Here is a 12505-nt window from a genome sequence, read left to right as displayed (position 1 = left end):
GAGGGCCGCCCAGGTGGACCCCGAGGTCGATTTTCGGCAATTGAACGACTGTGAGCGTACGATAAATCTGAGAGGCTGTCCTCCAGAGCGAGCCCAACATAGACCCAGGTTTGATTCTCGGCTATTGCACATCAGCTGCATAGACCGGAGTTTGTTCCACTTCATTGCGGGATGCTAGACATCACCCTTCGACCATGTGGCTTACTCTTGAATTACGTTAAGATGCCCGCAACCCAAAATCTTCGATCAGCGAAAGACGATGCATAACAAATGTGAGGCTGAAAGTATCTCATTTCATGAAAGATAATATTTCTATGGCTATACTCATGGGCCCGTCGTCTAAAACTACAATATCAAACGCGGAGGCATACTCATCTATCAAGGCATCCTTATCATGGTTCAGGAATCCTATCGTCAATTGAACGTCGTGCTTTAGTCCTTCGCCCATCTGCAGATCCCCTATGGAATCACCCATCAGAATCTACGCGGACACAAGCATTAGCCGGAACTTCATTGCTTCGTGAGTCTAGTGCGCCTTATACGTATTACGTACCACATTCGTCCTCCCTATGATCGCTTCAATATACGGGCCTCCCACAGCGGCTTCGTTCTTGTTGAAGGTGTGAATGAGAGGCTCATGGAATGCGACTGTGATTTGCTTTAAGAGTTAGGACCTGATGCGACGAAGAAGCCGACGGAACACGCACCGCCTACGCCCTTCGAGTCGAATCGTAACATATTCGATACAATATGCACATTTGGCTTCAACATGCCCTTGTTCTTCAAGACCGCCTCTATTGCGTCTGGTATTGTGATGACCCGATCAGCACAGTTGCAGTCGTTTGTGGCTAGCCGCATACACCCGCACCTCCCAGGCCGGCAGAGAACACCAATAATGGCACATCCATTTTGGCGCATAGATCGGCAAAGTCCACGGCTCCCTCGCGCAACACTATTTGCACTTCGTGAGCTATCCTCTCCAGATCATCCTTGGTGAGTTTCAATTCAAGAATGGATTCGTGTGCCTTCGCTATTGGATGGACATTTCAGGACATGCGTTCGTTGTGGAATCAGGTTTGAGTTGCTGAGACTGACTCCACCATTCCACCATAGCCTGAACTTTGTCTTCGTGTGACACAGTCCGCGATATCTCTATTGGATAGTAGTGTCGATATACCGCGTCGGTTTTTTCTCTAAACTGTTGACCAGCTTCAGCAATGGGCATTGCGACTACGTTGACAGATCTTGCCTCTCACCTCTGCTGTTACGCGGCTGCTGAGTGCCAGTAACCTATGCGACCCTACGTTGCGTTCTCCATTTACCCAGTATCTAATCGCCAACGTTGGTCAGCCTCAATTCAAGATGTCTCAGCGACCTCGAATCGCTCACGCTTACTTGCTGATCGTCATATCGAAGTCTAGAACGGAGAGAGAGCGCAGGTCAGGAAGGCGGTTTTTCGGACCCGGATTTTCCGAACTCCGCCAGATCAGTATCCGGCGGGGTTGTATTTCCTCACCACTGATGACATGAACATTTTGCACTCCATCTTCTAAGATGCGGTTGATCTTCTCAAGGACTTTCTCACGGTTCTTTATATGAAGGCTGTTTGATTGCAGGACCTGGTTGAGTGGCTCCGAAATGGAGGTCCTCCTATTTGCTGACATTTGCCGCTCAAGTAACCGAGAATCGTGTGTGCGGTAAAGCCGGATAGGGGGACCTTTTCGAAGCTTTGGTTCTTCCGAAACGCTGTACAGATTCCTTGCTGTATAGATACGTAGGGGAACGTTCGTCAGGAATTCTGCTTGGCGAGGTTTGGCAGCTTTCGGACAAAGTTTTGACCGAAAGTCCGATTGCAAAATAATTTGCAAGCGCGAAACTCCGACTCCGAGCACTCCATTCCGAACTCTGCAGTGGCACGCCAAGTAGCTATTAAACAAGAAGCACAATTTCTCTATACACAGTTAATGGTCATTCCTCAAGATATCGGTGATGTAGGCTGTGGCGCAGCCAAAAGCGAGACACACTGTGTTAAGCAGGTCCGACTTGTGAAGGTCCAGATGAGGGAAGGATCTACGTGGTCGCTTTCATTGGTATTCCCATGCGTGCACATGCGCTTGCATAACTTCGTCAGTGCTGTGAAGTTGCGGCGCGTCAACAAACTTCTGCAGCTTTCTGGAAGATTGAAAAGCCAACGGAATGGAGCCATGAGCTCTTCGTCCTTCTAGCAAACAAAAATCAGGCCCGGAATGTACCTACCCTCATGGGTACGATCTGTAAATTTCAGTCTCCGCCAAATAGTTGAAGACCTTGCTGTCTAAAGTGCGCCGTGCGGGCGCATTGTCGAATGCTTTGTACAGACCCCTCTGATCCTCAGCAGTCAGCTGAGCCATCGTTGTCAGTATAAACAGGCTGAAATGATGCTCATCATCAATGATGCCTCGCACCTTCAACCCGGTATCAATCTGTTCGGCCAGTTCCTTCAGGATGTCATCTATCTCCCCCTCTCCGCTTCCTCTCAACGCAATGACTTCTTGGCCCAAATCATTCACAAACCCCGGGAAGCGGTCGTAGAAGAGAGGCAGCGCCCAAGTACCAGACAAGAAGCTGTTGAGCATGCCGCATGAGCTTAAAGGTAGTACAAGCTCTCGAGTATAGTCAGCGGGAAACGCACCTTACGAAATCTGGTATGATTCCTTCATTGAATCTGGATACCAGCCTGTTGAGATACTTTTCATGTAATCCATACAGCCGGAGGTAGTTGTCGATTGGTATCCTTTGTTCGCCAAGATATGTCATGGATCGGATGATACCGTCAGTGTCGACATGTATTCGGAAGTAAGACCCTTTTTGGCCCGGCTTGGTAAGCTTGTCTATCACCAAGTCTTGACCCTTGAATTTCGAAAACGAATACGGTCAGTGAGTTGCAAAGATGAAGAATATCACGCAGCACGTACGTAGTTGGCCAGTTTCTTCCGATGCTCATGGGTATGGCTAATAAGATGTGGTTCATCAAAATGAAAATACAGCAGATTCCCTACATGCATGGACCGAATCTGCGGTTAAAAAAAACCTCGCATCTCTTCCAAAATACCACTCATTTGTACCTGGGAGGATGGCCAACGTTTTCTTTGCGTCCTCAAAGCGTAGTATGCGCTCGTCATCTATCCGTTCAACTTTTGTCTCGGGATTGAAGTTTGGTACCAGTTCGTTGGCCAGCTACAGATGAACGATCTCAAAAGTCCGTTACACTGAGAATGATCTCGGGGTGCACACACATACCCTATGCCCAACTTCCTTCGCATCGTAAAGCGATTGTGACCAATGCGTGCGGTAGACGCTGGAATACTTTGTCACTTTTCCGGCAGCGTAGCTGATGCCAAAGGTTTAGCTACGGAGGCCATTAAATCAAGCTCAAGCAGGTTACGAAGACCCGGACTCACATGAAGGGGTCCTGGGTACGGAAATACTTATCAATGACAAGCTTGCCGTCGATGACCAAGGAACTATCGTTCATGCTACTGAACGTCTCCGGTGATACGGATTGGGCATCCGCATAGAGAAACAGGGAAACCTCTGACAGTGTCATCAGACTCGTACTCCCATCTGCTTCGATTTTTCTGAAATTGACTCCGGTGAGAAGCCCTTCGTCGTTCTCCCAGGTGCTCACGAAACAGTTTTTGTATATTTTGACGCCCAATGCTTGGACGATGCTATCAACCTGAGAACATGGAGAGTGTTAGACGTCATTGCAGTCTGTGATCTTTCGAGTTCGCACAAACCTTCTGATCCAAAACTGTATTGTCGAGAGCAGTTCTAGGGTCTCGCCGAGGGGGAACAACGAGAGCGATGCGATTGCCAGGCACCTTATTCTCCAATAGCACTGTGGAAAAGCTATCAGAAGGAAGCCCTCATAGGCAGATTTGATTAGCACGTACACTGGATGCCCGCGTATGCTTGTAGATGTCGTCCGTATCTAAGATGGATGGCCAATGGATCAGTCGAAGCCTGATCTCACGCTTGCATCATCATACCTACACCACGAAGATTCCACGGTTTCCCAGAGCGTACTCGACTCCGTCGACGATCTGCTTTTCATTGAAACTGCTCACCGAAAACACTCCTTCAAGAGCACCGAACTCCTGACTGATTGATTCCGCGCGGAATTGGAGACCCGGAGTGAGCACCAAATAGTCGTAGCTGTATCAAGAGGGAGGTGTGAAAAATCAGGGACCTATCACATAGGCTTTCGCTGTTGTGTGATCTCATCCGCTACACACTTTGCAAATGAATCATTGACCATTCGAACACGTTTGATCATTCGATCAATCTCGGAGACGGTTCCGCGGACGATCTTCACGTAGTCGGGGATACCGAGTTGTCTGAGCTGCACATTGCTGTAGCACCTGGAGCTTACAAACGGCCTTCCTTCTGGCTGCTTTGGGGCGCCTTGCTCACTTATCAGGGTGAGGTTGGGGTACCAGAAGCGTGGGTTCTATCCGAAGAACATGATGAGCTCGGATGCATGAATTCAACGTCGTGCCCAGTGAACGTACATAAATCAACTTCTCTATCACCGCAGTGCCGCAATCCGACCCTCCTACGATCACTATTCGAGAGTTGACAGTGATCTGTTGATCATATACTGATTTAGAAGGGCTTCTGCTTGTGAATTCAAGAGAATCCATACCTTTGGTTCATAGAGGAGATTGGTGGAAATCAGCTGTAATGCGCAAAGCAGAGGTGCGGGAACGCGAGTTCCATCCCGGATATTGTTCGGGAACTGGATCCTAGGGGGAGGTGCTCGTCATTCATCATATGGTTCCCGCAGGCTACCAAGAGCTCGCAACGTACTCGCGTCTGGGCTTGACGGGGACCATCTCCCGTGCGCAGATCCTCCGTGTCGATGGATCCTCATTTGTCGCCTCTTGAAGCGGATACATGATGCATGTGGTTCCGTTTAAGCGAAGTAGTTCCTTCGTACCCAAAATGTAGTTCACATTTTTTTTTCAGAGGTCTGTGTCGAGAACCTATACCCTTCCACCGTTTCCCTACCTCGAACACCCATCGAGACTCGTGCTCAAACAACGGGTTGATGACAAAATGTCTCAGCATGCAAGCCTTTCCTTCAAGCTTGTGCAGCTTTGGATTGACGAAGTCATGAATCGCAAACTGGTCTGTCCATTGTTTGGCGTCCGCGCACGTCTCGAGGATCGCAAGACCTATGATCTGACGGGCGCACGTGATTGAGAAAGCGTTCAGGTTGGCTACAAATGATTTGAAAAGTCCGGTGTTAGCCCAAGCGGCGAGATTGAGAAACTGCTGATGTATTATAGGTTGTCACCTTTCGAGCCCTGAGATTGCGTTGCTGTCTGGTAGTCGGAAAAGATGCTATCCCGGCCTGCAACGCCATCCAACAAGAAATCGATGCTGCCCGCTTCTTCTGCAGCCGCTTTTTCAACCTTCACCACATCTGTCACCCCGAAACGATTCGATAGGTACAAAGCGTTTCTGGGGATGCGTTGTTGAGAAATCCATTCAACAACACACCAGATTGATGAGTCCTCAGTATCACAAACACTTACTGATCCGACATTCCAGTCTTGACATACACCCTCGCAAACTGTCTAAATAGCGGAACTTCTGGCATGGTTGTCGGGACTGTGACCACGCAGTAATCTAAGTCTGGGAACTGTTTGTACGCCGCACGTACAAGCTCCATCGCTTGAGAAGCGTACGAATCTGCCATTGAGAACAATTCAATGCAAAACGCATTGGGGATGGAGCCTTGCGGTTCCTCCTGATGAGGCTGCTGGTCAGACTCCATGGTGCTATCTGATGCCGCGGTGAGTGGACGTGAACCATTGAAGACGTTCTGTTGTACGGAATGCGATCGTGATCCATCAGGCTGCGTTGTAGGACCGAATGTGGTACTTGACTGAGGCCGGGAAGTATCCTTCGGAGTGTGCGGGTTCTTGAGAATGGAGGCAGGTCGGCTGACCAGCAAGTCACCGCCTGCCTGCTCGGCCTGCCTTGCTCCGCTACCCTCCTCATCTGCATCCTTGTCCTCCCCAGCACGTCCGGATGTTGGTCTGGAGGGTGTACCCTCTGAACTCCCACTATGTCCGCTCAAGACGCCCGTCGTCAGCGGTCGATTTTTAAGTGGAGCCTCTGCCAGAACATCCTAAACTTCAGCTCAAGAGAAAAAGGAGAAAGTGGGAGGCCAGAGCTTGTTTCACACCTTTGAGCAAGAGATCAAACGGCTCCAGCTGAAAGTTATGGGTGAGCGCAACTTCCTGCACGTCTCGATTGATGGTTATGAAGCCGACAACATCGCCATCGGCCTACGTAGTTGGGAAACAAACCGTGATTAGACCTCCGTATTGTCGTTCCTCATAAGATATAGCATCCACTATACCTACCTCCGCTACTAGAGTCTTCACATTTGCAGTCTGCGATTCCAGCAGACTTGAAAGGTAGTAGTCCGCCTCATCGTCGTTGATCAACTGCAGTGATTTTTTCGGCATCAGACCGGCGTTATAGGGCACATGGTCCGCTCAACGTGATGGACTAACCCTCTGCTTCTTGAACATCGGGAGTAAATCATCCGCATCCTCCACTTTTGCATTCCTAACCCTCAACTTCGGCAGCAAGTCCGCCGCAGCACACACGAACAACTTGAAGGCGGAACTGCTGTTGGTTGCCGCGACTTCCGCGAAGTACTTTGCGTCCGCTTTTCGGCCATTGGCGTCTTTGGCACTCTGTGCTCCGCGGGATGTCAGCCCATCGGATGATTTGATGCGGGGCATGGAAAACGGAGCGAAGAGTGCGTTGCCCTCAGGAAGGAAATAGCAAATGTATCGGATGTGCGGCAGATGTTGAACGGTTGATAAAAGAGAGGAATCTAGAAATGATGAGGATTGGCTGCTTTCAGCATGGAAGAAGTTGACGAACGTCGTATTGTGGATCTGCGCAAACGTCGGTCAGCTGCTTGCCCATTCCGAAACATGCACCACAGTCTACCCTCACCTGCATATCGTCTGGGCAATCATAAGAACGCTTAATCCAGGCTGTCCAGTCCCCACGCGCCGTAGCCCCAGATCCAACAAATTCCCCAGAGCTACCCTCATCGTCTATGTATGATGGCGGTCCACTGGTGACAGAGTAAAATCCCTGAATCTCACTTCCGTCCTCGTTTGCGGTGACCAAGCTGAACGGAGATGCATCTCTGGGAATTATGATGGCAAACCGTTAACAGAGATTCATATTGAAGAATCAAAGCACTACTATCCACACATACACAATCGCAGCAACGTTGTAATGCTTTCCGAATCGACGTTTCAGTGCGGCTGCGGGCTCGTCGGTACCAGCCTGCGATGAGCGTTGCAGGAGCTGATTGATGCCTGCGACATCGGCAGGTTTTGCGCGACGGACGTTCATGAGCAATGCGGCAAAGCTTGCGAGTCGTTAGAACTGGTCCGCTCTTTTTGGTTTGATTGTGGAGCGTCAGGTATGCCTCTCCATGAGCGTAGATGCTGGCAATTACATTTGTTTGTTTTTTGACAGGATGCGGAGTTCGCGTCGATAACCGCGTTTTGCCCCACTCTTTCGACCTCGTCCACTTTCCGCAAATCGTATCAAGCGAGAATCGGAGAGAGGGAATGTGTATTGCGCAGCGACTTCACACCACTAATATATAATACAATAATAAGCAGGGAGGTGGGTGGGTTTTTAAACAGGTCTACGATTTGCGGATCAGTGCGTGGGAAAGGAATGGGTTGCAGAAAAGGGAAAGAAAAGGTGAAGGAGGTAAAGCTCAGTACGTTTGTCATCCACACCCCACCGCAGTCACGTGTCCTTGGTCGATTTATTCGCGGTGCGAACTACAACGACCTCGTCCACTTTCCGCAAATTGTATCAAGCGAGAATCGGAGAGAGGGAATGTGTATTGCGCAGCGACTTCACACCGTCCATGGTCGCTCGGAATCACTCCCCCTCCGGCTGCGTCTGTGGCGATGTTCGGGCCTCCTCCTCCGGCTGCGTCCGTGGCGATGTTCGACCCGAACCTAAAAACCGAGATAAGTAAAAGCAGCGCATCCAAACCAGGCAGTGTGAGAACACGGGCGGTGTGCCCGCATGGGCATTGCGAAAGCACGAGTGTAACTTTGCGCGGGCAGTGCAGAGCACGGGCAGAGAGCTAAGGGCATTGCGAAAGCACGAGGTGTGACTTTGCGCGGGCAGTGCAGAGCACGGGCAGAGAGCTAAGGGCATTGCGAAAGCACAAGTTGTGACTTTGCGCGGGCAGTGCAGAGCACGGGCAGGGCGTTGCGGGCGAGCAGTAAACGAAGAATTCGAGACATCAATTCTTATTCGCGCGCTTTACACCAGATATACAGAACAACGGAGAGAAGGGGGATGGGCAGCTAAATACCGAGCATTGTCCTCTAGTTTCCTCTAATTTCCATGGTACCGCAGCATGATCTCGACTAAAAACTGCGGGTGCGAGCGGATGTAAAGCTGAAACGCTTCTGAGCTCCACCTTCCGTATCTCTGTATTGCATCAAACGGATATCCCTCGAATGCGTACTGCGTAGCGCCTCCAGACCGCAACGACGAAACTCCCAGTTGAATGCCGGCCAAGTGTGCCCACATCCCCGCGAACCAAGCTAACGTGGCGTGTGTCCCATTTTCCAGCGTCCACAAAGGTTGGTATGCGGGCGAGTGGCGTTCAGCGTGCCAGTGCAAGAGACGAGAAAGTGCCATAGCTGGGCAAAGAGGATCGTTGCGCGGATAAAGAGCGAGATGTTGCATATGAGGTGTTCTGATCTTCGGCCGTTTGATGCGTAAGGCGTAGGCCGCTTGGATCAGTGCATAGCATAAACCATTGGTTTATGCTATGCACTGATCCACTATACAATTGCACTGTGCATTAACCGTACTGACTCCACTCAACACTGTGCATTAACCGTAACGGCTGCTGAAAGTGTAATGCATTAACCGTACTGGCGGGTGTATGGTGTAATGTATTAACAATGTACCCTACACCTTCGGTGTTATGCATTAACCGCACAAGCCTTTCAGCCATTAACCACCCTTGCGCACTTTGGGAAAGGGGGCAAAGTCAAATTTCCCCCCTACATGCGTCGAGTCCAACCAACCTTTCTACTACTTCCCCATTCCCTGTTCTATGTAGGGGGGCAAAAAGGCATTTTTCGAACCAACTCTCACCACCAAAAAGAGACATCCTTTTCTCATTCTTCTTTTCAAAACTCTTGGTACAGATGGTACATATGATACAGGTGTCACTTACACCTGTACCACCCGCTTCGCACACTCGACATATCTAGTAGAATACTCTTCTTCCATTACTACATATGGAGACCTTTTCACCGAGTCATTACACTTGGTACAGATGGTACAGATGATACAGGTACTTTTCATTTCTTTTCTCCCCTTTTCCTTTTCCATTCCATTTTTCTAAAGAAGTTAAAAACTACTGTACCATCTGTACCATCTGTACCAACTCCATCAAACTCTCTCCTTCTCTAAAAAACAAAAAAAATATCTTACTACATTTGTCGAGACCGTCACAGTAAATGTCACAGTACACAAACTCATACTTCTACTGTGACATCCACCTATACGAACATTCTTTCATTTTTCAAAATTACATTACATTCTTCACTCAGTATCTATGCGCTCCAGTACCATTGTTATGGGGGTTCCTCCTCGTCTGTTGCACAACCGGTTCTCGATGTTTAGTATCCTTCTAATCCGTTTTGAAAAAATGGCTTTGGTCAATTTTGACTCCACTCGACCACCTTGTTCGGTTTTGCAGAAAGTGGTGAACAGGTCAAATAGTTCATTCATTGTTAAATCGTATGAGACACCTAGTTCAAAATATTCCGTATGTCCAGGAACCCACTTGCTCTCCATGTCCTCTTCTACGAAATGTCCGTTCACTACCTTGTACGCGATATTCCCTGCCAATATGTCGTCAATAAACAGATCTAAAGGGGATCTCGAATATCCTGCCATCTCCCGTTTTTCTTCGGTATCAGGGACTTTCCGCGCATTGAAATCAGAAAGATCCAGCGACAAAAGATATGTGTAAAAGTGATCTGCAACTTCTTGTGTCAGATGTGCACCAAGCGTTTTGAAATACACCTCATCACCGATCCGCGAGGAGGCCGCTCGTTTGACGCCGTATCGTCGGCAAGTGTTTTCAATCCGCATGGCATCTTCATTGTTGGAGAGAAACACAGCGTTGAGGCAAGAATCTACCATGATGATGTCCCGACCTTTCCGCTCAAGTGCTGTTTGCGCTGAGGTGATGATGCTTTTCAATTTATTGTTCTGTTTATGAGCACCCGCGAAGGTAACCTCATCACATACCATGAAAATACAGACCGCTTGAGCCGCGTTGAACCTCCCTGTAACTTGATCAATATCATTGGTGTAAAACGAATGAGCGGTTCCGATAATGAATTTGGCGAAGAAGTCAAAAAAGATGTTCTTTCCCGTCCCTTGTTTGCTAAAGAAAACCGGTGCTGTTTGTGTCTTTTGTCCCGGGAATTGAACTATATGCGCTAACCAATGTATCAAGTACGAGTAGAATTCCTCATCGCCTGAGCAGAGAATGTTCTTGGCATGATCTAAAAGCAGTTTGAACTTTGCTTCATCAAATGCTAGCAACTTTTTTCCCTGAAATCCCTGAAAGAGATTCAAGTATTCGTCTTCGTGGTCCCCTACATGGTCCGGCCTAAATTTCACGTGCCTGAATGTTCGCATTTTGTTATCAATTTTCCAGTTTGCGACCAAAGGGAAGACTTGCTGTGTGTATGTGGTTTTTCCATCGTTTCCCAAAGATTCTTCTAAATAGGTGAACTTCAAATGGCCGAAGGCTGATTCAAATTCAGACGGCTTTCTGAGAAGCCACGGTGAATCTATTGTTGTTCTAGAGGCAATGAAGACGGAGGATTCCTCGGTGACTTTTGCCCAATAGTTATTCAGATACATGATGACTCCTTCATAGTCATGGGTTTTGTACACTTGAGCAGCACGTTTGATACTCAGGCGCTCACCAGGTTTTACAATTTCCACATCGTTGTCGAAACACTCATCGAGACGTTTGTCCCCATGTTCTGAATTTCGGGTTCCGTTACAGTGAGTACAATTGAATTTGAGCCTCTTTGTAGTTAGAGTGAAGTACATTTTAGAGACTGACACTTCGTGGTCAGCCTTCTCGACCATGCAGTATTTCCCCTTGACGAATACGGTAACAGCGTGGTCGAGTATCTTCGCTTCACTCAGATCCCGTAGAAGGTAAGCGTTTGGGTAATGCTTTCTAATAATATCATGAGCAATTGAAGTCACGTTCTCTTCACCTCGGGATGGAGTGACCTTTTTCTTCTTTGGTTGCGGTTGGTCTTCAAGGTCCGAGTCCGGAACCAGGACAAATTCATCATTGGCAGGACGCTTTCTACTATCAGATTGAATTGTCCATTCAACCGGGGTCCAGTCCGCCTCTACATATTGAATGATATACGAAGAGATCGGTGCATCCGGTTCGCTTTTGATGAGAAGTCGGTTATCCCAACGATTTTTGACTTTGTCCACCATCACCATGGACCGATTGTTGTCATAGACAGAAAGATCAAAAAATCCATCCTTGAAATTGTAGTCTCGAACAACATCCGGGAAGTCGGACAAATCTGGGATGAATTTCTTGAGTTTCTTCTTCATTTCATTCCGGGTCGTATACATACCGTCTGCCCATAGGCGATAAGAGACTTTATATCCACCACCGGTTTCGACGTATTTACCATTTTTGTCCTTGGTGTGCTTAGGAGCGTATCCCATTGTACGGAACGCAGAATGAAAAGTAATATCCTCATTTAAATACAAGGAGGTAAATACTTTATCAACACCTTTACGGATTTCAGTCTCGACTTCTTCAGAGGGCAGATCGGATTCTTCCTCAAATCTCAGATCGAAATCGACAAACAATTTGATCTTGTCATTGGCGCCTAATTTTGTAAAGTTTTCGGTAAGGCACTTGTGTTCCATATGTTTCTTTTCGTATTCTTCGAGTGTCCAATTGAACTCGGGAACACCTCCGAAGTAAGATTCCTTGAAATGATAGATGTCTCTGATAGGTTTGGATTCAACGTGAGCAGCAAATTTGGAAGACATGGTGCTTTACTAAGAATACACTTAGAAGTTTAAATGGCATTTAAACGCAAGTAACAAAAATAAACATATATGTACCAATAAAGAAGCATCGTTATTGCTACAAAGATGTACATTCCTTACAACTATATTGCATCACTCTTTGAGGATGGAGAAATCAAGACTGTCACAGGCCGGAGCGTCCGTGATCTTGCTAGAAAACTAGATATTGCCGCATCCACTGTTGCGCGAATTTTGGGTAATGTAGAATCATGCAGGACGCGGAGACACATCACCATCAAAAGGACATTGAAGGAGCCTTTGAGTTCGAAATCAG

At 48.0% G+C, this 12505-nt stretch overlaps 3 protein-coding genes across 3 annotated transcripts; all 3 read right to left on the bottom strand.

Annotated features, from left to right (window-relative positions):
* Positions 1-44: 44 nt before the first annotated feature.
* EV422DRAFT_357893 (pyrimidine 5'-nucleotidase) lies at positions 45-1892 on the bottom strand. The gene is made up of 8 exons (XM_053066615.1): positions 1517-1892; positions 1396-1417; positions 1257-1329; positions 1096-1198; positions 869-1030; positions 708-803; positions 554-648; positions 45-481 (listed from the first exon to the last, which is right to left on the bottom strand). Exons 1-8 carry the CDS (start codon positions 1662-1664, stop codon positions 290-292), a joined length of 891 nt encoding a protein of 296 aa, XP_052927550.1. The 5' UTR covers positions 1665-1892; the 3' UTR covers positions 45-289.
* Positions 1893-2258: 366 nt separating this feature from the next.
* On the bottom strand, positions 2259-7437 carry EV422DRAFT_493768 (uncharacterized protein; the record flags this gene model as incomplete). Its single annotated transcript, XM_053067694.1, has 22 exons — positions 2259-2477; positions 2529-2604; positions 2672-2889; positions 2955-3034; positions 3105-3216; positions 3280-3370; positions 3441-3718; positions 3780-3880; positions 3936-3973; positions 4036-4197; positions 4278-4492; positions 4554-4628; positions 4688-4787; positions 4852-4973; positions 5053-5264; positions 5342-5508; positions 5583-5953; positions 6237-6341; positions 6420-6503; positions 6573-6965; positions 7027-7225; positions 7292-7437. 22 exons carry the CDS (start codon positions 7435-7437, stop codon positions 2259-2261), a joined length of 3564 nt encoding a protein of 1187 aa, XP_052927549.1.
* A 2241-nt stretch (positions 7438-9678) lies between these two features.
* On the bottom strand, positions 9679-12192 carry EV422DRAFT_565448 (uncharacterized protein; the record flags this gene model as incomplete). Its single annotated transcript, XM_053072317.1, has 1 exon — positions 9679-12192. The coding sequence occupies one exon, from the start codon at positions 12190-12192 to the stop codon at positions 9679-9681; it is 2514 nt and encodes an 837-aa protein (XP_052927548.1).
* Positions 12193-12505: the final 313 nt, after the last annotated feature.

This window comes from Fimicolochytrium jonesii (genome assembly GCF_025526975.1).
Source record: "Fimicolochytrium jonesii strain JEL569 chromosome Unknown EV422scaffold_5, whole genome shotgun sequence".
In the NCBI taxonomy this organism is placed as follows: domain Eukaryota; kingdom Fungi; phylum Chytridiomycota; class Chytridiomycetes; order Spizellomycetales; family Powellomycetaceae; genus Fimicolochytrium; species Fimicolochytrium jonesii.
Note: the sequence above shows the minus strand (reverse complement) of the source record. Positions and strands in the feature narration are given on the sequence as shown.